The 26965-nt window shown below is 40.5% G+C and overlaps 1 protein-coding gene across 1 annotated transcript in view; it reads right to left on the bottom strand.

Annotated features, from left to right (window-relative positions):
- Positions 1–1399: 1399 nt before the first annotated feature.
- The window catches only part of LOC115269314 (sodium/calcium exchanger 1-like), a 75900-nt gene continuing 50334 nt past the window's right edge, over positions 1400–26965 (bottom strand). Inside the window, exons 3-5 of the mRNA XM_062847097.1 lie at positions 13988–14146; positions 13735–13906; positions 1400–11183 (exon numbers count right to left, since the gene is read on the bottom strand). Of these exons, the coding sequence (XP_062703081.1) occupies positions 10979–11183; positions 13735–13906; positions 13988–14146 (536 nt within the window). The 3' untranslated portion in view covers positions 1400–10978. The remainder of the gene's footprint in view (positions 11184–13734; positions 13907–13987; positions 14147–26965) is intronic.

Genomic DNA, 26965 nt, shown 5'->3' on the forward strand with positions numbered 1-26965 from the left:
AGCAGAGCCGAACACGTATATTCAAAGTCTTACCCACAAAGATGGTTCATTGCTGCGTTTACACGCTCATTTTCATCATCACCTCTTTTTGTGAAATATCTGGTGCACCATGTGGTGAAGCCTGCTGCTGCTGCTGCTGCTGCTGCTGTTTAGACACGAATACCGGAAGCATCGACGCTGCTGGTCCAACTATCGAACAACAAGAAACCCGAACCTTTGGCTTCATTACCAAAATTGTCACCAGCATAGGACAGTCCGTCAGCGATTGGGTGGCCGGTATGATAGCACCGTATCTGGAACCGTTGAACGACTGGGGCCAGCAATGGTTAGGGAATTCATCGGAAAAATTTGAGTATTATTTTTCGGTGGAAGGTGGAGTGTCGTGGGGAGATCCTATAGACTATTAGGAGTTAGGAGTTTGGCCAAAATCTGCGTTTCGCCATATGGATTGTTCTGCAGATCATAGCTTTTGCGAAGCAAAGGAACTTACTGAATCCACTAAAAATCTTAAATTAGCAATTAAGTCCAGTTGTCTACATAGAATGTGCGGATATAAAAGAGAAATAACAATTAGTACATACCTTGATTCGTTTCCAATGCACATGGTTTACCTGCGAGGAAATCCACAAAAGCTCTTCCCATTCACTCCTAGCAGCAACGTGACGATGAGGAGATGGCTTTCGCCCCACAAGCTTCCGAACGACCAAATTGTATACCGACAGGGCTTTCATAGAGTCAGTCTAGTTAGAGTCTGGCGGACTGTCACTTTCGATCGGAGCCAATCGAGCATGACGTCACGGTGTAGCATTTATCGGTGAGGACACTATGACGTCATGCTCGATTGGCTCCGGTCGAAAGTGACAGTCCGCCAGACTCTAATTATAGGGACTCTAGGCTTTCACAATTTCCAGCTACACCGCACCGAAACAGCCCGTTCGGGTTTTCATAATTGTGTTTTATTCATTGTTCTGTTGTTGTTCTCTGTGGGGCATGTCGCACCACCGCGGTACATTTCTTCTTCTTCTTCTTCTTCTGCTGCTAGTTCTTGTTGTTCGAGTTTTCTTCTTCTTTGTTTCTACTGTTTCTCATCTTCTTCGATGCTGTTTCTTATGGTTATACACTTTGTGGTGTGTATGTGTTGTTTTTTTGTTCTTCTCTGTTTGTGTGACTGTGAGGGACTTTTGTTTGTCTGTTTGTTTTCTCTTGTGAATATATAGATTTTTAGACTTTTCCTACTTTGGTATATTCTTCTCTTGAGGGAAACCACCGTGGGAGAAACAAACTCTCAGAAGGATTACAGTAAGGTAGATACAGTAGGAAAAATGTTCGAGGAATCGGAATCTAACAAGTTTGGTATGTCGTGAGTGTGGTCGTGCAGAATTTTGGCCGTTTTTCACTTTTGTTTGTTTCTTAGATGTAAGTGGATAGTGTAGAAAATTGATTTAATGCGATTTCGATTTCTAAAATGTACAAGATTTTGGGAAAACAAATAGTAGTCCTCGCACAGAAAGAAGAATAATTGATGCGGGAATAAAAGACGGGGCGAAGATTTTGGGAGCTCTATTAGGTCACGATATAAGTGTTGATTCGATAGTTTTGATTTCCTATACATGGATAGAGATAGTTTTTGTTTTTTCGTAAGAAAAGAAGTGGGGTTAGAATTTTGCTTTCCATTTGTTTTGTTGAGTTACATTTTTTTTATGTTTGTTTTGGTTCACTAGTTTAGATAATAAGATAGTTAGATAGAGAAAAAGGGGAAAAGAAAACAACGGTTCTGATCGAATTGGGAAATGTTTTGAGTTCTAGGTGGATTATTGCCTTTTCTGTTTTAAGAGTAAGTGGTTTTTACGATGTTTCTCTTTCGTAAGACTATGATATTGCACATCAGGTGACAAATGCCACATTTGATGACTACCTGTCACTTTACAAACATGCAATTCTGATGATTCTGGCTTAGTACGGTTCAATTTGCTAGTTTGGAAGAATGTTACAGTTATTTCCTATGCTTATGTAATGACGACTGATGGCGTTTTTCTACACGTTTTTCGTTCGAAAGGGGTCACGTAGTGCTCTAAACTGTTGTTGAGATGTGTTTCATATTTGCGTGTACTTTTGACGTTTGTCACATTCAGCTTAATGTGTGGGGGGTTTCCATGTTGACAGTTCGTGAATCGGTTAATAGTAGGCGTGGAACATTACACTACGGTATAATATCGAAATGAAACGCACGTTTCGCTTTTTTTTTTGGTATGCGCATGAGTTTGTAAACATCAAGAGTTTGAATTGTTTCGAGAAATGTAGATTTGTTATTGGCTACAACAGTTTGGTTTTTGTTTTGCTTTCTCTTTCTATGAATATTCAGGTGGTAACCGATGCTGGCTGGCGTATCTTTTTGTTTGTAAAAATATAAATGTCACTCCCTTTGTTACATGCTACAATCCATCCATATAAATATACTTTAAGAACACGTTGACTAACTTGCATTTATTGTTGGTTTACAGTTCATCTCTCTTCGTTTCAGGTTTGCTCGTTTTTTTTTTCTTTGTTTGCAATTCATAACAAGTTTTAAAAACAAATAACAAATGTCAGATTTGATTTCTTCTCATATATGCTCACGCTGAATCATGTCAAAGAATGGTGGAAACTTCGTGAAGCTGATCGCAACAATCATTATAACGTGGTGTCAGTTTTTTTTCTTTGTTTACAAACAATCAACTACTCTCATTATCAGCCGTTTCAAAGCGATAGCTCTTCTACATTGCGTTTCACCCCTCTCCCCCTCTTTAATAAAAACAATGGTTTCACAATGATCGTTTCGACGCGACGATTTCGCTGTTTCAGCTACTAGTTTTTATTAATATCTTATGCAAGTAAATTTAAACAGAAAAAAATACTATTAACTATTTGCTCTCGCTCACGCACGACGTGGACGTTTTACCTTTGATCAACAACGTTTTTTTTGTTCTTACACCCTGGGCACTAATTATATTCTAGGAAAAAAAAACTTCTCTGTCTGTGTGTGTGTTCTGTATGTGAATAAATTGAGTTCTAACGTTTAAAACAAATCCTTAGTGACTAGCGCGGCTGTATGGTTTTCGATGTTACCATGAATTGGAAGAAATTACACTGTTTTTGTTTACTCTGTGTTTCTTTGCAGAATCGGTTCAACCGGGGGAAACCGACGGTTTGCTTTTTTGATAGGACGTGGCCAGTGACGAGATTGAGACGCCAATCGGGAGTAATTTGGGTAAACATCTTTCCAGAATTCGTGAGAACTCCTTCTCTAGAATTTGTGAAAATTGTCGTTCTGGATGATTTTTTTGAAAAAAAAATATTTTTTTTTTGAAAGACTTTTCCAAAATTCAAGAAAATCTCACAATGAATCCTGAGAAGGATTATGTAACACTTCTCTTCGAATTCTGAGATAGTTCCTTGTCAGAATTAAGACCAATTCTACTACAAATTTCGAGAAAATCCCTTCTTGTAATTGGGCAGAGTTCTTTTCCGGAATTAGAAAAAAACTTCGGTAGAATTCCACAACGGCTTTCAAAAACTCTTCAACAAATTTCGAAAAATTCTTCTTAAGATTTCGGAAGACTTCCTCTTCTGAACTTGGAAGAATTGCTCTTTGGAAATCACAGGATTTTCTTAAGGGAATCCGGGAAAATTCTATTCCAGATTTCAGGAAAACTCGTTTTTCGTAATTTGGGAGAGTTTATTCCAAGAAATTTGAGAAAATTCGCCAGAACTTCGCCATTGATCGCCAGAGAACTCCTGCAACGAAATGATCAAAACTCTTCCGCAGATTTCGGAAGAATTCCTTCACAGAATCCCGGAGAATACTCTCACCGATTTCAGGCAAACTTCTATTCGTAGTTTGGGAGATTTTTTTTTGAGAAATTTGAGAGAATTCGGCAGAATTCCTTCACAGAATTTGAGAAAATTCCTGCAAAGTATTGATCACAACTTCTCCGCAGATTTCGGAAGAATTCCTTCATGGAATTTGGGAGAATTTCTCCATTGAAATAACAAGAATTTCCCAAGCAATTGGAAGCAACACTTTGCGGAAATTTAGAAATTAGGAATCTGGAATTTGGAATTCGGAAGTCCGAGAAAATTCTTCGTCAGAATTCACTAAAAATTACTAAAAATTACGGGAAAATTCCTTCTCGTAATTGATTTCGGAATTTGAGAAACCTCGGTATAATTCCACAACGGATTTCAAAAATTCTTCCACGAATATCGAGAGAATTCTTCTTGAGAATTCGGAAGACTCTCTCTTGTGAACTTGGAAGAATTGCTCTTTGAAAATCACAGGAATTTCTCAATGGAATCCGGAAGGATTCTGTTGTACAGATTTCAGGAAAACTCCGTTTGCGTTATTTGGGAGAGTTTTTTCTAAGAAATTTGAGAAAATTCGGCAACTTCGCCATAGATTCTGAGAGAACTCCTGCAAGGAAATGGTCAAAACTCTTCCGCAGATTTCGGAAGAATTCATTAACGGAATTCAGGAGAATTTTTCCATGAATTTTTCTGTGAAATCAAGAAAAATTTCTCAGGGAATCGTTCCACAGAATTGGCAAAGAATTCCACGACGGAATTTGGCGACAGAATTGTTCTACATCTTTCGAGAGAACTCCACTGCGAATTTTTGAGAAACTTTTCAACGAATTTCAAGAAAGTTCTTCTTAGGAATTTGGAAGACGTCTTCTTTTGAATTTGGGAGCATTGCTCTTTGGAAATCACTGGAGTTTCTCTCTGAAATCCGAGAGAATCCTCTCACCGATTTCAGGACCAGTTCTTAATTTGGGATTTTTTTTTTGAGAAATTTGAGAGAATTTGGCAGAATTCTTCCACAGAATTTGAGAAAATTCCGGTAAAGGATTGATCAAAACTCCTCCTCCGCATTCAGGAGAATTTCTCTATGAAATTAAGAAGAAGTTCCCAGGGAATTTGGAAGCAATTCACGGAAATTTAGAAATTCGGATTTAGAATTTCTCAGGGAATTCGGAAGCAATACTTCACAGAAATTTAGAAATTCGGAATTTGAAATTCGGAAGAACTGTTCCACATGATTCGGGAAGAATTCCACGATGGAATTTAGCAGAATTCTTCCACATCTTTCAAGAGAACTCCACTGCGAATTTTTGAGGAACTTTTCAACGAATTTCGAGAAAGTTCTTCTTAGGAATTCGGAAGGCTTCCTCTTTTGAATTTGGGAGAATTGCTCTTTGGAAATCACAGGAATTTCTCTGTGGAATTCGCGAGACTTCTCTCACCAGTTTCAGGACAAGTTCTTTTCGTAATTTGGAAGAGTATTTTTTTGAGAAATTTGAGAAAGTTCGGCAGAATTCCTGTAAAGAATTGATCAAATCTCCTCTGTAGATTTCGGAAGAACTACTTCAAAGATTTCAGAAGAATTACTCCACGAATTTTTCTACGAAATCAAGAAGAATTTCCCAGGGAATTTGGAAGCAATTCACGGAAATTTAGAAATTTGGAATTTGGAATTCGGAAGAAATGCTCCACAGAATTGGGGAAGAATTCCACCACGGAATTCGTCGGAATTCCTCTCCATCTTTTGAGCCATGTGAAATTCTAGAAAATTTTTCAACGAATTTCAAGAAAGTTCTTCTAAGGAATTCGGAAGACTTCCTCTTTTGAATGTGGGAGAATTACTCTTTGGACATCACAGGAATTTCTCTACGGAATCCAGGAGAATTCTTCCATCGATTTCAGGACAAGTTCTTTTCGTCTTTTGGGAGTTTTTTTTTTGAGAATTTCAAAAGTGTTCGGTAGAATTTGAGATAATTCCTGCAAAATATTGATCAAAACCCCTCTGCAGATTTCGAAAAAACTACTTCAAGGCATTCAGGAGAATTTCTCCACGAATTTCTCTATGAAATCAAGACGAATTTTCCAGGGAATTTGGAAGCGATTCACGGAAATTTAGAAATTCGGAATTTGGAATTCGAAAGAAATGGGAAAGAATTTCTCCACGGAATTCCTTACCATCTTTCGAGAACACTTCCATGCAAATTTCTAGAAAATTCTTAGGAATTCGGAAGGCTTCCTCTTCTGAATTTCGAGGATTTGCCTTTTTGAAATCACATGAATTTCTCTACGGAATCCAGGAGAATTCTCTCACCGATTTCAGGGAAACATTTTGAGAAATTTGAGACAATTCAGCAGAATTTCTTTACAGAATTTGAGAAAATTCCTGCAATGAAATTATCACAACCCCTCCACAGAATTCGTAAGAACTCTTTCACTGAATTTGGGAGAATTCCTTCATGAAATTCAGGAGAATTTTTCCATAAAAACAAGGAAAATTTCCCAGAGAATTCGAAAGCAATACTTCACGGAAATTTAGGAATTCTCTTAGTAAAATTCTTAGTTTTAAATCTGATGAATTTCTTAACAAAATTCGGGAGAATTTTTCTACAGATTTCTGGAAAAGGAAGGGGAGGAAGCAATTTAAGATAATTTTCTTCGGAATTTGAGAGAATCTGGCAGAATTCCGACATTTCCTAGAATTCAGTAGAATTCCACCATTGAATTCAGGAGAATTTTTCATGAAGGATTCGCCAGGAAATTCGCGAGAAATATTTCACGAAAATTTGGATATGCATCCGATTTGATGGATTTTTTTTTAGAAATTTTTGGAATTTGGAAAAAATTCTCAAAAAAATTTGGAATTTGGAAAATTCAAACAAATTTTGAAAAATTCCCAGTTCGAGACATTTGGGAGAATTGCTCCACAGAATTGGGGATGGAGGCCTCTACGGAGTTCCGGAGACTTCCTCTCTGTGTTTCGAGAGAACTTTCATGTGGGTTTTTCAAAAAAAAATCTTCTATGAATACCGAAAGACTGATTTTTTAGTAATTTGGAAGGCTTTGTCTTCTGAATTTCGGGAAAATTTCTCCCTGGAAATTACAACGAAGTTCGGGAGAATTCCCCTACAGATTTCTGGAAAATTCCTTTTCTTAGTGGAATTCATAGGAACAGTACTTAACGAGATTTCCTTTCCGCAATTTAAGAGATTTTTTTCGAAATTCGAGAGAATCTGGCAGAATTCCAACATTTCCTAGAATTCAGTAGAATTCCACCATTGAATTCAGGAAAATTTCTTTTATGAAGGATTCGGCAGGAATTCCGCAACAAATACTCCACGAAAATTTGGATATTCATCCGATTTGAGGGATTTTTTTTAGAAATTTTCGGAGTTTGGAAAAAATTCTCAAAAAAATTTGGAATTTGGAAAAATTCAAACAAATTTTGAAAAATCCCCAGGTTGAGACATTTGGGAGAAGTGCTCCACAGAATTGGGGATGGATGCCTCTACAGAGTTCCGGAGACTTCCTCTCTGTGTTTCGAGAGATCTTTCATGTGAATTTCTAAAAAAAATCTTCTATGGATACCGAGAGACTGATTTTTTAGTAATTCGGAAGGCTTTCTTCTCTGAATTTCGGGAAACTTCTTCCTTGGAAATCTCAGATAAAATTCTGAACGGAATTTGGGAGAATTTCCGAACAGATTTTGGGAAAATTCCTTTCCATAATTCAAGAGAATTTTTCTTCGAAATTTGAGAAAATCTGGCAGAATTCCAATATAGATTTTCAGATTTCTTAAAAAGAATTGACCAAGACTCCTCCACTGACTTTTGGAGACTTCCTTCACGGAATTAATAAGAATTCCTTCACAGAATTCGGTAGAATTCCACCATTGAATTCAAGAGAACTTCTCTACGAAATCGAGGAGGATTTGCCAGGAAATCCGTGCGAAATACTTTACGGATATTAAAGAATTCTTGCGCTTTGAGGGATTTTTGGAAATTTGCAAAAAAAAAAAGCCTCTGAGTCTCTCTTGGGAGGATTCTGAACGGAATTTTGTAGAATTACTCCTCATAATTTTGAAGAGTGTGTCTACAGAATAAGCAGACAACACACAGAATTCTGAAGAATGTATTCGCGAAATACAGGAGAATTCCTCTATGAAATTCAGGAGAATTTTTCCATAGAAACAAGAAAAATTTCCCAGAGAATTCGGAAGCAATACTTCACGAAAATTTAGGAATTCTGTCATATCGAAAGATTTGGAAATATTTCTTCAAAGAATTCGGGAGAATTGCTCCACAGAATTGGAGAAGGATGTCTCTACGGAATTCCGGGGACTTCCTCTACGTGTTTCAAGAGAAAGTTCATGTGAATTTCTAAAAAAAATCTTCTATCAATATCGAGACTTATTTTTTAGTAATGCGGAAGGCATTTTCTTATGAATTTCTGAAAATTCCTCCTTGGAAATCAGATGAAATTCTCAATGGAATTCGGGCGAATTCCCGTGATGATTTCTGGGCAACTCCTTCCGCATTTTAAGAGAATTTTTCTTGGAAATTTGAGAAAATCTGGCCAAATTCGGGCGAATTCCCGTGGGCAACTCCTTCCGCAATTTAAGAGAATTTTTCATAGAAATTTGCAAAAATCTGGCCAAATTCGGAAGGATTTCTCTTTTGAAATTCGGAAAATTCCTCCTTGGAAATCATATGAAATTCTCAATGGGATTCGGGCGGATTCCCGTGAAGATTTCTGGGCAACTCCTTCCGCAATTTAAGAGAACTTTTCTTAGAAATTTGAGAAAATCTGGCTAATCTTCAAATTTGAGATTTCCTAAAAATATTTGACCAAAACTCCTATACAGAATTCGAAAAAAATCCTTCACGGAATTCAGGTGACTTTCTCTATGGACTTCGGTAGAATTCCACCATTGAATTCAGGAGAACTCTTCCACAAAATCGAGGAGGATTCGCTAGGAAATCCGTGAGAAATACTTAAGAGAAATTTAGAAATTCTTCCGATTTGAGGAATTTTTGGAAATTTCGGAATTTGGAGAAAAGTCTTCTGAGAAATTCTGGAGAATTGCTGAACAGAATTTGGTAGAATTATTCCACTTAATTTGGAAGAGTGTCTCCACGAATACGGCTAGACACCTCCACAGAACTCTGAAGAGTTGTTTCGCGAAATACAGGAGAATGCCTCCATGGAATTTGGGAGAATTCCTCCACAAAACTGTGGCGAATTCCTCCAAAAAATCAAGAAGAATTCTCAAGAGAATGTTTGAGAATTCCTCCACGAGATTTGGAAAATAGGATTCGGGAAAATTTCTTCTCGGAATGCGGGAGAATTCCTCCGCAGACTTTCTAAGAAAGTCTACAAAGAATTTGACGAAATTCCACAATTCCACGTAATATCGCTCACCGCATTGTCACTAGCCACGCCTACTTCGATCCACGTTTCCCATTTCTAACTGTTTTCGGTCCGATGAGAATGTTCTAGTGTTTGTTTCAGTTTTTCCTGATGTGTGTACAGATGTGTAACGTGTATGTATGTATTAGTGTGTGGAGTGTGGCTATTGTGTAACGGTGGAGGTGCTTGTGTTTGTGTGCTTCTTAAGTAACGCCAGTAACTAAACAACTAAACAGATAAAAATGCTCAAGTGCTTGGATGTCTAAGGTTTTTTTCTTTAAGGAAAGGATTGTTTCCTGCCGGTCCCTTTGTCCGGCGTTCATCGCGCGATTGTTTTGTGTGATTCTGATGGTCCTTGATTCGAGATGGTTTGACTGTTTCGTTGACGTTAACGATTGGTCGAATTTGTTTTGGAAACCTAGCGTTAAGTTAATCTTTCGATGATAGTCACCAGTTCAAGGTTAGGATTCCAGGTTAGGAATTGCCGAAAACTTCCCGAACCACTTCGGTTGTTTTGACTAACTTAGATATGTCTTCATCGCACTAGTAAAGTAACGCACGCAAGTGTTACATGCGCGTGCTACTGGGATCTCGCACACCACGACGAGCTCGTCAAGCACTACGACGAAAGGTAAACAAAAAGGGAGGTCCAAAGAAGACACGAAGAAAAACTTAACCGTATATAGTAAACAAACACTGACTTTTTGACGTTTTTTTTCCTGCTATATGTACAAGTGTAGCTCCTGCAAACGCGAGCGAGCACGACGGAGGGGTAACTTAAGGGGCACCCATCCGATGAACACGCAGCCGCCCATGGCGGATCAAGGAAACAAAAAGAAAAAAACATCTTACATACTGATAAATTCAACGATTGACTAGAATATATGGGTTGTTTTTTTCGCATCAGCGTTTGAATTTTAACACGTAACAGAAAATAGTACACAACATTCTTTAAATCACGTCCGTCGCGCGTTCGTCCATTCGTGTTTGTCATGTTTTTTTTTTCTGTTTGTTTCCATAGCATTTGTTTTGGTTTTGTTTTTAAAACATTCGGCTTTCTGCTTGCTTTCATTTTACATATCCTAGTTTAACATTAGCTTACCACCTAATACACTCTATGATGTTGTTGTTGTTTTCTTTTGCATTAATATAATTATTATTAAATAGTTTTCATTATTTCTTAACAATTTGGCATTTTTTCTTACTTCTCCATCGTCATCTTTTGTTGGGCTTTGCTTCCTAACTTTCGCGTCGGGTTTTTTTTTTAAATAATGTTGCTCTCTTATAAATTACTAACAATACAGGTAAGTGTAAACTAAAATGTCTTGTATTTCACTTGCAGTTTGATTGCAGCTTTCAAAGGGATATCCTTCCACATCAATATAGAACCTATGGTTGCTTTCAAGCGGCTTTGCTTCGATTAAACAGAAAATAAATAAATAAATCCATATCCATGGCTACTACGAGTTCAAAATCTAGCTAAGTAGGCGTTGACATTCACGTTGTTTTGTTCGTAAAACACAAACTAAATAAAAACAAACTGTACTGGAATCGATGAACGTGTGTGTGTTGGCTTGCTTGTGTTAGTGTCTTCCACCGCATGCGTTGCGCTATAGCCTGATGCTCAACGGTGTGACTGTTGACACGATGCGGTGGTTGCGGTAGTAGTAGTACATAGTAGTAGTAGTGTTGGTGGACTAACGGCCTAATGAACCTTTGGGGAGGGGGGGAGGACTTAGAAGCCCTTGATGATACCGTACGCCTCTAAACTGCTCATCAACAGGTAGATGATCCACAGCGAGAAGAAGAAGACCGCGGTCAGGTACTTGGGTTTCCGGGGACCGCCCAGCTCGCCGCCGATCTTGGGATTTCGGCGCATCACCAGCACGATGATGGCGACGAAGGCCTCCGTACAGAACAGGGTCACCGAGAAGGCCAAGCTGGAAGTAGGGAAGAGAGAGTTCAATTAGTACAGTAAATATTAATTTGTGTTTACGTCGTACCGAATGTTTACGCAAAAGGGCTATTCGTTGGAAAAAATTTTCCATGAAGACATTTGTTTCCAACAGACAAAACTGCATACATCGAAAGGTCATTGCCGTTCCAGGATTGACAATGCCAAAATAGTAGCATCAAGAATGTTTTCAGTGTTTCAGTACAATAAACAGAATTTTGCATTTGGTTAAAAATCGTTGGTGCAGTTCTTAATTTTACCATGGATTCGGTAGAAACTACAACAAAATTTATTTCACTTTATAGGAATGGTGCAATGAGAGTTTAATAAATGTGTGAAATTTATTAGAATATCATGTACAGATTCGTTGGAATTCCTTTCATAAATTTATGATATTCTATCCAGGTCTATCCATGATCTATTCCAGGATTCTATGGAGAATCCTTCCAGGATTCTGTGGAGAATCCTTCCAGGATTCTGTGGAGAATCCTTCCAGGATTCTGTGGAGAATCCTTCCAGGATTCTGTGGAGAATCCTTCCAGGATTCTGGGGAGAATTCTTCCAGGATTCTGTGGAGAATTCTTCCAGGATTCTGTGGAGAATCCTTCCAGGATTCTGTGAAGAATCCTTCCAGGATTCTGTGGAGAATCCTTCCAGGATTCTGTGGAGAATCCTTCCAGGATTCTGTGCAGAATCCTTCCAGGATTCTGTGCAGAATCCTTCCAGGATTCTGTGCAGAATCCTTCCAGGATTCTGTGCAGAATCCTTCCAGGATTCTGTGCAGAATCCTTCCAGGATTCTGTGCAGAATCCTTCCAGGATTCTGTGGAGAATCCTTCCAGGATTCTGTGGAGAATCCTTCCAGGATTCTGTGGAGAATCCTTCCAGGATTCTGGGGAGAATCCTTCCAGGATTCTGTGGAGAATCCTTCCAGGATTCTGTGGAGAATCCTTCCAGGATTCTGTGGAGAATCCTTCCAGGATTCTGTGGAGAATCCTTCCAGGATTCTGTGGAGAATCCTTCCAGGATTCTGTGGAGAATCCTTCCAGGATTCTGTGGAGAATCCTTCCAGGATTCTGTGGAGAATCCTTCCAGGATTCTGTGGAGAATCCTTCCAGGATTCTGTGGAGAATCCTTCCAGGATTCTGTGGAGAATCCTTCCAGGATTCTGTGGAGAATCCTTCCAGGATTCTGTGGAGAATCCTTCCAGGATTCTGTGGAGAATCCTTCCAGGATTCTGTGGAGAATCCTTCCAGGATTCTGTGGAGAATCCTTCCAGGATTCTGTGGAGAATCCTTCCAGGATTCTGTGGAGAATCCTTCCAGGATTCTGTGGAGAATCCTTCCAGGATTCTGTGGAGAATCCTTCCAGGATTCTGTGGAGAATCCTTCCAGGATTCTGTGGAGAATCCTTCCAGGATTCTGTGGAGAATCCTTCCAGGATTCTGTGGAGAATCCTTCCAGGATTCTGTGGAGAATCCTTCCAGGATTCTGTGGAGAATCCGTCCAGGATTCTGTGGAGAATCCTTCCAGGATTCTGTGGAGAATCCTTCCAGGATTCTGTGGAGAATCCTTCCAGGATTCTGTGGAGAATCCTCCCAGGATTCTGTGGAGAATCCTTCCAGGATTCTGTGGAGAATCCTTCCAGGATTCTGTGGAGAATCCTTCCAGGATTCTGTGGAGAATCCTTCCAGGATTCTGTGGAGAATCCTTCCAGGATTCTGTGGAGAATCCTTCCAGGATTCTGTGGAGAATCTTTCCAGGATTCTGTGGAGAATCTTTCCAGGATTCTGTGGAGGATCCTTCCTTTATTTTGTGGATTCTTTGTTAAGAATACTTTTTTTAAGAAGTTCTGAAAAAATAAACCATTTCAAGCAATTTCTTACAGACCTGGTCACTTTTATCCAGTGGATAACTGATACTTAGGAAGATTACAAGTGGTAGTCGAAATAAACATATCTGTCAAAGGATAAGCATAACAGGTCGGAATTTAAAGGTACAAAACTGATTACACTTATTCGAAGACGGTATTAAAAGTCCAAAACTTGTTGAATACGGAGTTGGTATCAAAAGTTTCCTATCCAACTAAATTATGAGGCCAAGTCCTAGCAAATTGGCTTACAAAATTCCGTCATGATGAAGAGGATAATACTGTTGAGTGCCGGGGCCGGTGGCGCAATTGGTCACACGTTTGCTTCATAAGCAGATGGCTATTAGTTAAGAAAACGAGTTCTATTCCGAGTCTTTAAAATTTTACCATTCGGAGAAACGAGTATTCGCTCAGTGAGGTTTTTCTTAGAGATGTTTTGGGAATTTCACTAAAATCCTATCTTGGAGAATTGTTGAAAACAAAATGTGACAATTGAAAAAAAAATATATAATTTCAAACGGGCTTGAAAAATAGACTATTAGTGGAATATTACAGAAAACTTCTTGAAAAAAGGAAATCCCTGGTAGAGCCACTGAAGAAATATTGTTAACGATTTAATTAATCTTTAAATGAAATCCAGATAATTCCTATAAAAAATCCCAAACTTACGTTCCGGGATCCACGTCGAAGGACCGCCCATGGCAGGCATGGTACACCGCGGCAATGGTCCAGGCCACGCCAATGCCGAGGAACACGTTGACGGCGTTACTGCCGGTGACGTTACCCACACTGGCATCGGCGTACTTGTCCTGAATGGCAGCCACCTTACTGGCGAACGTATCTGCAAAACAAGAAGTGTCAATAAAGTTATCGATGGCCGGTCAGTCAATCATATCTCATGGGACGACGATTGGAAACTTACCCGGTATACTCGTTCCCAGCGCGACGAAGATAATGGCAGTGACTGAATCCTTGATGCCGAGCGTGCAGCCAAAGTGCGACGCCACATCGCCGATGATGGCCGTCACGACGCCGATGCACAGGATGGAAATCACGAAGCACAGGTAACCGCCGGCCATGTCTGTAAGAGGTACGGAAGAAGGGAGACGATTAGAATGCGAGGCTACTAATACGGTTATTATTCAGCGACATGAATGATGGGAATCGGTGGCCTCTCATCCACTCATCATCAAGTGAGGTTAGATGAACGAAGAACTCGGTCAAGGGCTGCTCCTTCAGGATTCCGATTCAGGAAGGTGAGCGAGTTTATGATGGCACACGTTTTCCACTCCAGTTTTGAAGCACTTTATACCTACGAGAGCGTTGCGTATTTTTTCCGGAAGGTGAGCATCACTTGGCATAATTAGGCTCAACGAACAGAGATATGAGCCATTTTCAGCCCAAAGATAGGCAAACCTGTGCTGCATGGTATTTTTCAAGGTAGGTACAGAAATGCACGTTTGAATTTGCTTGTGGGAAATTAATGGCCATGTGTGTTCCTGCAATTTACGTTCGAGTACAACAGATGGTAATAAACTTGAAATATGATTGCTGCTGAGCTAACATTAACTCAGTCATGCTTGCGATGTGGTTCCTTTTCGTTGGAATAACTGTTTTACCAAATGGAGTTTCCCCAGCTCCAATGGAAACCTGCTGTTGTTCACTTTGTTGTGAAGATGCTTTGTGTTCAAACAATTTGGAGGATATCGAAGAATTTTTGGAAGAATCGACTGTCGACACACTGGAAACTGTTCCCGAGACCCGATCTCCGGGTTTCATTAACGAAATGATGCAAGGTCTTATCGGTAGAATTCGTGCAGTGGTTGATAAGGCAACACGGAAGGCGGATGAAGCGAGAAGGAAGGTTGCTGCTGCGAAAAAGAATATACAAGAAAAGGAAAAGGGCAAAAAGGATACACCGGCTCCAGCGAAGGAGATCGTTGACGAACGACCTCAACTGGAACCTCCCGTGAACAACCCGGCAAAGTTAGCTCAACAACAACCGAAGATGGATCAAATCCCGATGCAGCCACCTTATCAACCGTACTTTCCTTGGCCACCGTTCACGCCTCCATCATATTGGATCCCACCAAGTTATTCAATGCATAATACGCCTCCATACTGGCCGTATCCCGTGTATCAATCAACCTTACAACAGCCCCCAAATCTTCCATTGTTTGGGTTCCCATCAGTCTATCAGCCGCCATTGCAGTCACCGTATATGTCCCATCTACAATATGCCTATCCACTGCAGAATCCCGTTTATCCTGCTCAGTGAACCATGTTCATCGAACAGGAGAACCATAAGAGAACGAGCACCCTATGGACATACCCACCGATGAACAGAATTCACTCGGTTCGAGAATTTTGACACCAGAGCGGATCCGTTTTCAATCAGAATTGGATGGTTCTGATTGGAAATGGCCAAGTGAATTTTGTTCATCCGTACATCGGACAACAATAAACGGCAAACAAGAAAATCATTTATCTACATTAGAGCTCATGAATCCAAATGAACCATTGCCAAAATGACTTCATGAATCAATGAATAATGCCTGGTTTAGACTGTTCAATTCAAACGAGCATTTGACTTGCAAACTTCTCAAACATGTTCAATCCAATGGAATGATGTGTTTAGACTGAGAAAATGACTTGAATGTCCACTTGCATGCTCTTGAATGCATTTCAGTTGAAACAAATGTTTACATTGCTCAACTCGCGCGGTGCGTAAGCAAACTGAATTGAATTTATCTCGTTTGACAGATGATTTGAATTCTATTCACATGAATCGCGGGTTTAGACAGGGCAACTGAGATGATTTCGTTTGACTTGAATGAAAAAGTTTGACATGTTCAACTTTCGTTCAAGTCAAGTGGCTTGCTCAAGTGAGATGAATGGTGGTGTTTACACGTTCAATTCGCATTCAATTGGGCATTTTCAAATGACTGGAATCAAGTCACTTGCACCGTCTAAACCACGCATAATTTAATACCTCTTTCATGTTGACGAATTATGTTCATATTTGACGTTTTTCAGTGTTTGTTAACAGGGGAAAACGTTCTTCGGTTCCTGCCCAATGTATAAATCATGATTCTAATTCGTCAAATGGAAAATATAAAAAACACAGATAAACCAACATAGACGAGGGCACCGATGAACTGAATTCATCGCGATCCGAGAATTTTGACACTAGAGCGAGGCTGCTTCTAATCAGAAGTGAACGATTTCCAATCAGAGTTGAACAATGGACTTATCCACCGATGAACCGAATTCATCGCGGTTCGAGAATTTTGACACTACACCGGGGTCTGTTCCAATCAGAATCGTCCAATTCTGATTGGAAACGGCCCGCTCTTGTGTTAAAATTCTTGGACCGCGATGAATTCGGTTCATCGGTGGATAAGTCCATTCTGATTGGGAATAGACGAGTGCACCGATGAACTGAATTCATCGCGGTCCGAGAATTTTGACACTAGAGCGGGGTCGCTTCCAATCAGAAGTGAAAGATTTACAATCAGAATTCAACAATTCTGATTGGGAACGACCCCGCTGTAGTGTCAAAATTCTCGGACCGCGATGAATTCTGTTCATCGGTGCACTCGTCTATAGACCCGCTCTAGTGTCAAAATTCTCGGACCGCGATGAATTTAGTTCATCGGTGCGCTCGTCTATCAGACGGCATTCATTTAGTTCATTCGTCGACTTTGTGTTAGACTTCCGCGCTAACGAGTAAATGTAAAGCGAGTGATATCATACCGTGGACTGATTCTATTGTACGATATAACTTATGAAGCAACAAATTCTTCTCTTAGGTGGTAGGTGGTAAGGCAGCTGGAGAGTAATCAAGCTCAAAACGTCGTCTCCTATAACTATCGTTGCAGTCTCCTATAATTATCGCCGGAGAGATAGATATACCTAAATTGGTGAGCTCGATTAAGGCGAAACTGGAAGCATTTCCTCACTTTTTGGTTTTTGATTTTTTTATTAAATAATGAAGCAATATTTCCAAAATTGGTTTTCGTACACATGTAGAGTATGGATCAAGGTATCTTCTGATTTTTTTTGTGATGGAAAATGTTTTTCGTTTTTGCAGAAACCATTTTTGAACAAAATTTCACAAAAAAATGGTTTCTGCAAAAATGGAAAACATTTTCCACCACAAAAAAATTCAGAAGGAACCTTGATCCATACTCTACACATGTGTACGAAACCCGATTTTGAAAATATTGCTTCGTTATTTAATAAAAAAATCAAAAACCAAAAAAATGAGGTTATCCTTCCACCTTCGCCTTAATAGATTTCTTTATTTTCATGAGAATTCAATGAAAATGACAAAGTTTTACCTTATGCTACTGTGATAATCTTGTGTATATCTTTTGCTCTACTAGCATTAAACTTTTTTGTACTTTTTTTGCACTTAATTATTTTCTTCAACTTTCTCTTATTTAAGTACTCAAATCTTAACCAATTTTAATTCTTTTGGCATGGTTAAATCTGGAATCATCTCTACTTTAATGGTATAATTACGGGTTCGATTGGTTAAGCGGATTTGGAGACATTTCGGATTCATTTGAGGTAATAGATTATCTTGGACCAGGCACCTCTTGAATTTGTCCTCAAAAGCCTGAACAGTTTTTCAAACTTTTTATCCCTCTACGATCTGCATTTAAGCTGTAGTTTGATGATAATCATGAATGAATTGGTTGAAGGTTGACCGTATGATAACGAGAGCAAGAAGTATGTCGCAAAGTCGGGTTGACAAAATCGCGTCCTTACTGTATTTCGATATTTTGCCTTGGAGAATTCCTGTCGGAATTCTTGGAGAATTCCTGTCGGAATTCTTGGAGAATTCCTGTCGGAATTCTTGGAGAATTCCTGTCGGAATTCTTGGAGAATTCCTGACGAAATTCTTTGAGAATTCCTGACGGAATTCTTTGAAAATTCCTGACGGAATTCTTTGAAAAATCTTGACGGAATTGTTTGAGAATTCCTGACGAAATTCTTTGAGAATTCCTGACGAAATTCTTTGAGAATTCCTGATGAAATTCTTTGCGAAATTCCTGTCGGAATTCTTAGAGAATTTTTGACGGAATTCTTGGAGAATTCCTGTCGGAATTCTTGGAGAATTCCTGTCGGAATTCTCGGAGAATTCCTGTCGGAATTCTTAGAGAATTCCTGTCAAAATTCTTAGAGAATTCCTGTCGGAATTCTTGGAGGATTTCTTTTTGGAATTCTGGAAGGATTCGTGTCAGAATTCTGGGAGAATTCCTGCCGGAATTCCGGGAGAATTCCTGCCGGAATTCTGGGAGAATTCCTGCCGGAATTCTGGGAGAATTCCTGCCGGAATTCTGGGAGAATTCCTGCCGGAATTCTGGGAGAATTCCTGCCGGAATTCTGGGAGAATTCCTGCCGGAATTCTAGGAGAATTCCTGCCGGAATTCTAGGAGAATTCCTGCCGGAATTCTAGGAGAATTCCTGCCGGAATTCTTAGAAAATTCCTGCCGGAATTCTGGGAGAATCCCTGCCGGATTTCTTGGAGAATTCCTGTCGGAATTCTTGGAGAGTTCCTGCCGGAATTCTGTGAGAATTCGTATCAGTTCGTGGAGAATTCCTGTCGGAATTCTCGGAGAACTCCTGCCGGAATTCTTGGAGAGTTCCTATCGGAATTCTAGGAGAATTCCTGTCGGAATTCTGAGAGAATTCCTGTCGGAATTCTGAGAGAATTCCTGTCGGAAGTCTCAGAGCATTCCTGTCGGAATTCTTTGAGAATTCCTTGCGGAATTCTTTGAGAATTGCTTGCGGAATTCTTTGAGAATTCCTTGCGGAATCCTTTGAGAATTCCTATCGGAGTTCTTTGAGAATTCGTAGCGGAATGCTTTGAGAATTCCTAGCGGTTCTCACAGAATTCCGAATTCCTAGCGAAATTCAATGAGAATTCCTAGCGGAATTCTTTGAAAATTCCTAGCGGAATTCTTTGAGAACTCCTAGCGGAATTCTTTGAGAATTCCTAGCGGAATTCTTTGAGAATTCCTAGCGGAATTCTGTGAGAATTCCTAGCGGAATTCTGTGAGAATTCCTAGCGGAATTCTGTGAGAATTCCTAGCGGAATTCTGTGAGAATTCCTAGCGGAATTCTGTGAGAATTCCTAGCGGAATTCTGTGAGAATTCCTAGCGGAATTCTGTGAGAATTCCTAGCGGAATTCTGTGAGAATTCCTAGCGGAATTCTGTGAGAATTCCTAGTGGAATTCTGTGAGAATTCCTAGCGGAATTCTGTGAGAATTCCTAGCGGAATTCTGTGAGAATTCCTAGCGGAATTCTGTGAGAATTCCTAGCGGAATTCTTTGAGAATTCCTAGGGGAATTCTTTGAGAATTCCTAGCGGAATTCTTTGAGAATTCCTAGCGGAATTCTTTGAGAATTCCTAGCGGAATTCTTTGAGAATTCCTAGCGGTTCTCACAGAATTCCTAGCGGAATTCTTTGAGAATTCCTAGCGGAATTCTTTGAGAATTCCTAGCGGAATTCTTTGAGAATTCCTAGCGGAATTCTTTGAGAATTCCTAGCGGAATTCTTTGAGAATTCCTAATGGAATTCTTTGTGAATTCCTGTCAGATTTCCTATCGGAATTCTTTGAGAATTCCTGTCGGAATTCTTTGAAAATTCATGTCAGAATTCTTTGAGATTTCTGTCGGAATTTTTTGAAATTGCCTGTTGGAACTTTTTGATGAAATTTTTGAGATTTTTTGTCGGAATTCGGTGAGACCTCCTGTCGGAATGCTTTCAGAACTCCTGTCGGAATTCTCTGAGAATATATTATAGAATTTCTGTCTGAATTCTTTGAGAGTTTCTGTCAGATGTATTTGATATAACATAACTTTGGCAAAGTTCTTCAAAATATTATGGGCAAGTTGTTAGGTATTATGCACCGCTTTGCTATACTATATCTCAAGAAACATGGTAGATAGGAATGTGACGTATTCAGCCAAGTTCTTCAGAAGATCGAGAGCAATTTGGTAGTTTTGACACTTGATTGATGCAAATCTAATGATCCAAGACTGATAGACATGTGCTGTCTGCAACAAAGTTTTTCAGAAGGCAAACGCCAATTAGTTGGTGATTCTGCCGTTAAGTGGAGTTATTGATTAAGCCGTAAGAAAAGCCGTGGAGTTCAGATCTGTCAGCACACGAGAGTAACCTGAAGGCTATGTATGGCCTTTATGAACATCTGGAACAACAGGGTACCAGATTGTCAACGCTCCACACGTTCGGAAAATACGTACCTCTTATCGAAACTTTTATTGTCCTAATTCTCGCTTACAGCTTACAACCATGAAACGATTTACGATCAACCTCAACAATCAAGCAGGCATTCCACATTTCAGTGAACACTAGCCATGGTCTGGCGCACGATATTTTCACTCCCGATTTTACTTGCAGCGATAACTCCAGCTATTCCTCAATGTTGTTGTACCCCAAGTTGCTGTAGCTGCTATACCGTGCCTCCATGCTGTGAAGACCCTTCCAGCTACGATAATTACTACCCACCGTCCACCGAGGAAGTTCGAAGTGCTTTACCACTTCTGCACCGTGGAAACCCAAACCCGATGGATGATGATCAGGACGATCCAACCGCCGCCCCCTCGGACCAGGAACAACAAATGTCATCAACCTCGTCACATGGGACCATCTCACCGCCGGATCTATGGTACCAGCCTCAACCACCATACTTCTACCCTCCGTACATGCCTTTCCAATATCCGTGGAACCTACAATACCACAGAAGTATTACGGTACCTGTTTTCATACCGATTCCTATGCCAGCGACTGTACCCTTTGACGGCGGCTCTACGACAGTTGGCGCGTTCGGGGGTCCGGCAGGTCCTGGACAAGTTGAAGTTGACACGCAATACAACGTGAATGACCACTCGAGCCATCAAACGGTGCATCAACACAACGGAAAAAGAGTGGACAGTTCCGTGAACATCAACTACATCAATTTGGCCGAGTCGGGGCTGGGTGCGCCGGTTATCAAAATTTTCCGGAATGGTGAAGAGGTTGTCGGAAATTGAAAGTCAAAAACGTCTTGGAAACCCTGAAGATTACTAATAAATAGGTCGAAACGTCGGAGCTGCAAAACAAGGATCAATTCACATTCCTTTGAAATTTGGAAGAGTTTTAGTTAGAACTAGGAAGCAGTCTAATCCATACGCGAAATAAAAGTCAATACTTTCAGAGTTCTGGATTTCGATCAGGAATACCTTTGAATCCCTGAAGAGAATGCCTTCGCATTCCTGACGGAACTCTCTTCAAATTCCGAATAGAAAATGCAAATTACGGATAATAGTACGGTCGGCTCATACAGGAATGTCATCGTAGCATTATTGTTGACAGTTGAATACATTTTTACCATTTTTTACCACGGATCGTTTTGAATTTCCAGTCTTTCCTTCTAACCCCCAAAGTTTTAATCGACATTGATCTCCTGAACGACGTACCATTCATCCTCATCCTCTTCGTCCTCACCCTCATAGCTTCCGTACTCCCCGCTGTCGTATTCCTCACTGTCGTACTCCTCGCTCGCATACTCCTCACTGGAATCATCCTCACCGTCGACGTCCTCAATACTGTCCGGCGCATTCAGGTACGCCTGTTCCTCTTCCTCCTCCTTGATGTAATCTTCATACTCGTCGGCGACATCTTTGTACTCTTTAGGTGGTTTTAACACTGTTGTTGGTTGCTCCACCGGTCTAGGTCTCCGATTCTTCTTCTTCTTCTTCGCCTTCTTCGGTCTCCGTTTAGGAGCGTACTGCTGCTGTTGCATTTGATACGGATATTGATAAGCCCCTGGTACCTGATATGGATTGCTGGGTACGAGCACAACTTGGGGTTGTTGGGCAACTTGGGCATGACTCTTCTTTGCGGCTGTAGTGCCCACGGTAAAGCCAGTTACATCTTCAAACCACACTTTCGCCGCGTCGGCAGTTTCCGACACCACATCGTAGAAACTGTCCTTCATACTGTTCAAAATATCCGACAAGAAACCCGAACTCTCCTCCTCTGGAGGAGCAGGCTCGTCGTTTCCCAATATGCTGCTAAAAATGTCCGAAAAGAACCCCGAACGAGTTTCCGGAACTTCTTCGCTCTGCTTTACACTGTTGAAAATGTCCGTGAAGAAACTTGACCGGGTTTCTGAGGCTTCTTCGCTTTCTTTGGCGCTTTTGAAGATACTCGGGAAGAGACCTGAACGAGTTTCTGGAACCTCTTCACTGTCGTCCTTCGAACTGCTAAAACCATGTGCGACAAGCCCCGAACGGGTTTCTGGGACTTCTGCACCTTCCACAGTAGCTTCAGTAACTCCTTCATCGTTCAAAGAACACGGAGTCTCATTGCAAGTGCAACAACATAATGGACAACAGCATGCCTCAATGGGTGCTGCACTGACTTTACCTAACGCTATAATGATTAGCAACCAATGGATCACCATCATACTGCATGTTGCCACTGAATTACTACAAACTGTTCATGTCTGTTTTTACTATACGATCGTCTACTAACGTGTCGTAAACTACGGAATAGCACATGGTTGTAAATTATATTGGCAAACAACGATTTGAAGCGCTCCTGGCTAGGAATTTTCATTGAACTCCGGCAGAAATTCTCACAGCGCCTCTTGATGCATTGCACAGAATTCGAACAGTTTTTTTTAAAGAATTTCGACGGGAATTCTCATGGATTACCGATAGGCATTTCGACAGGAACTCACAAAAAGATTCGACATGGATACTCCTAGAATTCCAACAGAAATTCAGCAATTCTCCAAGGATTCCGTCAGGATTCTCAAAGAATTCCAACAGGAATTCTATTAGAATTCCGACAGAAATTCTTACAGAATTCCGACAGGAATTCTCAAAACAATTTCGACCGGAATTCTCACAGAACTCTGACAGGAATTCTCACATAAATTCGACAAGAATTCCGACAGGAACTCCTGTAGAATATCGACAGGAATTCTCCAAGAGTTCTGCCAGGAATTCTCCAAGAATTGCGACACAAATTCTCCAAGAGTTTCGACAGAATTGTCCAAGAGTTCCGACAGGAATTCTCCAAGAGTTCCGACAGGAATTCTCCAGGTATTCCTGTCTGATTTTTTGGTGAATTACTGTCGAAATTTGTGGAGAATTCCTGGCGGAATTCTTGGAGAATTCCGCTCGTATTTCTTGAAGAATTCCTGTCGGAGAATTTGGAGAATTTCTGTCGGAATTCTTGGAGAATTCCTGTCAGAATCATTGGAGAATTCCTGTCGGAATTCTTGGAGAATTCCTGTCGGAGTTCTTGGAGAATTCCTGTCGGAGTTCTTGGAAAATTTATGTCGGAATTCTTGGAGAATTCCTGTCGGATGGCGAGGCTTCATGACAGGAATTCTCAAAACAATTTTGACCGGAATTCTCACAGAACTCTGACAGGAATTCTCACATAAATTCGACAAGAATTCTTACAAGAACTCCGACAGGAACTCCTATAGAATACCGACAGGAATTTTCCAAGAGTTCTGTCAGGAATTCTCCAAGAATTCCGACAGAAATTCTCCAAAAGTTCCGACAAAAATTGTCCAAGAGTTCCGACAGGAATCCTCCAAGAGTTCCGATAGAAATTCTTCAGGTATTCCTGTCTGAATTTTTGGTGAATTGCTATCGAAATTTGTGGAGAATTCCTGGCGGAATTCTTGGAGAATTCCCGTCAGAATTATTGGAGAATTCCTGTCGGAGTTCTTGGAGAATTTACGTCGAAGTTCTTGGAGAATTCCTGTCGGATGACGAGTGTTCGCGCTAATACGACACTCACAAATAAACCTACAAAGTATCCCTGTATCATTACAATTTGATTTGGACACATATTGTACTTACACAGTTTGCGCTCATATTTTATTGTGAATTGCTCTCTGTCCCACATACACATTGTATTTTACAGCAGAATAAAGTTTAGTATTCATATGACCGGCAATGCGATCGAACGTGTTCTATTTCGAATCCGAAAATTCCGCTCTGCGTTTTCCAATCGGTGTGATTTGCCAAGCAGCAAATGGTGTCCCGAACAACGAGGTTTCATGTATTAGTTTGTCAGTCATCCTGGAATTGTATTTTGGTTGGCAGTTAGCCTTTTAGTTCACAGCATTTGTTGCTGAGTTCATAGCTTGGTTTTGTCTAGGAAAACTAATCCTAATTCAGGCATTCATATTCAGGTTTCATCACTAGATCTTTATAACTTGAAACCCGTGCCAAAGAAAGATTGACATCTCCAGTACTTAACTGCTGCCAGAAATGGCCTAAATGTCGGCAATAAAATTGGATTGCATTTCATGGGCCTCTATTCTGCCAGGACCCTATAAATGTACATATATTGAAACTCGGAGAATATTTACAAGTTAAAATAAAACATGTAACACAAAGAACGCACGAATATTAAATTTATAACAAATTCAACAATTATTCTGTCTTATTTATGTAACAAATATGTATACCCGTAGCATACTTTAATCAAGTGCCAAAATCACCTAATTGATCTTGACTTGCTGAAGAACCTTATCGAATATGCCGACAACACAGCAGAGTAATGATTTACTCTGACTGTTCAGAACAACTATGTCGAAAACGACGCATTCCTAGTTGCTTTGAATACTGAGATACAACAGAGTCATGCTTAACTTGATAACTGGGGCACCCAGTGGTGAAATTATAAACTATATCATGTAGTACCAGATTACTTTTGACCTCTTGAAGAAATTTACCGAAGACGCCATAGTTCTATCTTCTTTGGTTGCTGATATACAGCATAGTGAAGTTTTTTTTAGACTATCGCCATTTAGCGGCGGAATTGACAATCAATCGATACACCACAAGATTGCACTTGACCTTCGGAAAAACTTTGTCAAAAACGCCACAATTCTATCTGTTTTGGATACAGAGATGCAACAATACAAAGCTTAACTTGCCTACTAGTGGAATCATCAACTGAAAGGTGCATCATAAGATTGCTCTTGAATATCTGAGAAACTTTGCCGGCAACATCTCATTTCTATCTGCCCTGCATTCTGCGATACAACAGAGTAAAGCTTTACTTGAATGATAACTATTAGCACCTAGTGGCAGAATCTCAAACTAATTAGAACATCATCAAGTTACTTTTGTTAAAATGAAGAACTTTACCGAAGACACCACAATTCTTCCTTTTTTGAATCTTGAGATACAGCAGAGCAAAGCTTTACTTGAGTGACCTAGCGACACCTAGCGGCCGAATTACCAAGTAATCTATAAAACCCCCCTGAGATTGCCCATGCCCTTCCTGAAAAACTTCGCAGAAGATGACACATTTCTATCTGCCCTGGATACAGGGATACAATTGCACTAACTTTACTCGATACGTAGCGACACCTAGCGGTAGATACACATACTAATCATTGGAGCTTCCTCAGCTGCTCTAATGCGCCTAGTTTCGGGCCAATCCTTTACTCCAGATACAATTGGGTTGTCACGGTCTTCATTGTCCGTTTGGGATTCATGGAGACCCCATGGTTTCGTCTCGTCTCTCAGAGCCGCTTGACGATTGCTCTGATCCGTGAAGCCTTCGTTGAAACGACTTCAACTTTCAGATGCTTCCGGAGAGCTTAAAGGTCTACAACGCAGGGTTGGTCCAATTATCAGATCCACCTGATCTAGGCTTTCGACGTTGTTGCCCTTCAGATTCCGGAGTATTTTCGCGACCTTACAGATATATTGGAGGTTGTTTGTTGTCCCTAAGAATATCCGTTAATTTCGCAATTCTAAGAATTCTTGAACATTAGCGGCCTACGGACTTTCCTGAAGACTGTTTCAATTCCTTTAACCTGATACTGGGATATTGTTGGATTGTAGATTTCTCTTTCAAACGCTTCTTCTTTCAAGTACACCTGAAGGTGTTGTGCAATGTTTCAAGTTGCCCCTCCTCCTTGTTGATGGAATTCCTCATCTCCAACACAACCCTGTAGACTAGCTTAAAGGTTGTTTTGCCCACTAGTTCGGCCGTTAGCCCCACTTGATTGCTTTCAGTCTATGTTGGGGTCACTATGATCCAGACAGGCACGCCATCGTGGTGCGAAAATCCTAACATCTGAGCAGGGTTGAGAACTTCTCTCTGATTCTTTCAAGGTGTTCAGGTTCCCAAATCAACATATCCTACTGGTGAATTGATGCCATCAATGCAGCTTTCTTGAAGTGCAGGTGAGTCGTATGTTTTCCTTGAAGCTGCTTCGAAGCTTGCGGTTCGAAGACGGCTTTGCTGGTCTTGCGAAGGATAAACAGGGTTCACCCGACCCGGAGGTGAACATGGAGAAACTCTAGTAGGTGCCTCTTCATGAGAGACAAGCCATAGAGTTGTGGACGATTCTCCACCGGGAAATGCTGGAGTACCAGAAGAAGCTGTTCCGAAAGCTGAGGTGGATAGTGAAAGTGCATGAAATGGAGTTGGCGTACGAGACCAAGACTACAAATTCGGCGAAGGTGTAGAAAAAGCTCGCTCAATGAGGAAAGAGGTAAAGGAACTGAAGGAAGATGCAGGAAGACCAAGCAAACGAAGCCGACGATGGAACAACCGGATAATTCGGCTTGACGGAGGTGTTGGAAAAACTAGAGCAGTAGATGGAGGAGGAGAGATAAGTCATGGAGTTGCAGACGACCCTTCAAGAGAAAGGCTAGGCTAGATCATCACAAGAAGCTGATCCTGTTGCGACAAGAGGCGGAAAGAGAAAGGCGCGAGTTGGCATACGAGAAGAATCAAACTGAGCTACAAATGAAGCTTGTGCAGGTAGTGAAACCCAAGTCCAAGCAAACGAAGCCGGGGATAGAACAGTAAAAAAAACCGAAGCTTAAA

This window comes from Aedes albopictus, chromosome 1 (genome assembly GCF_035046485.1).
Source record: "Aedes albopictus strain Foshan chromosome 1, AalbF5, whole genome shotgun sequence".
NCBI classification, from domain to species: Eukaryota; Metazoa; Arthropoda; class Insecta; order Diptera; family Culicidae; genus Aedes; species Aedes albopictus.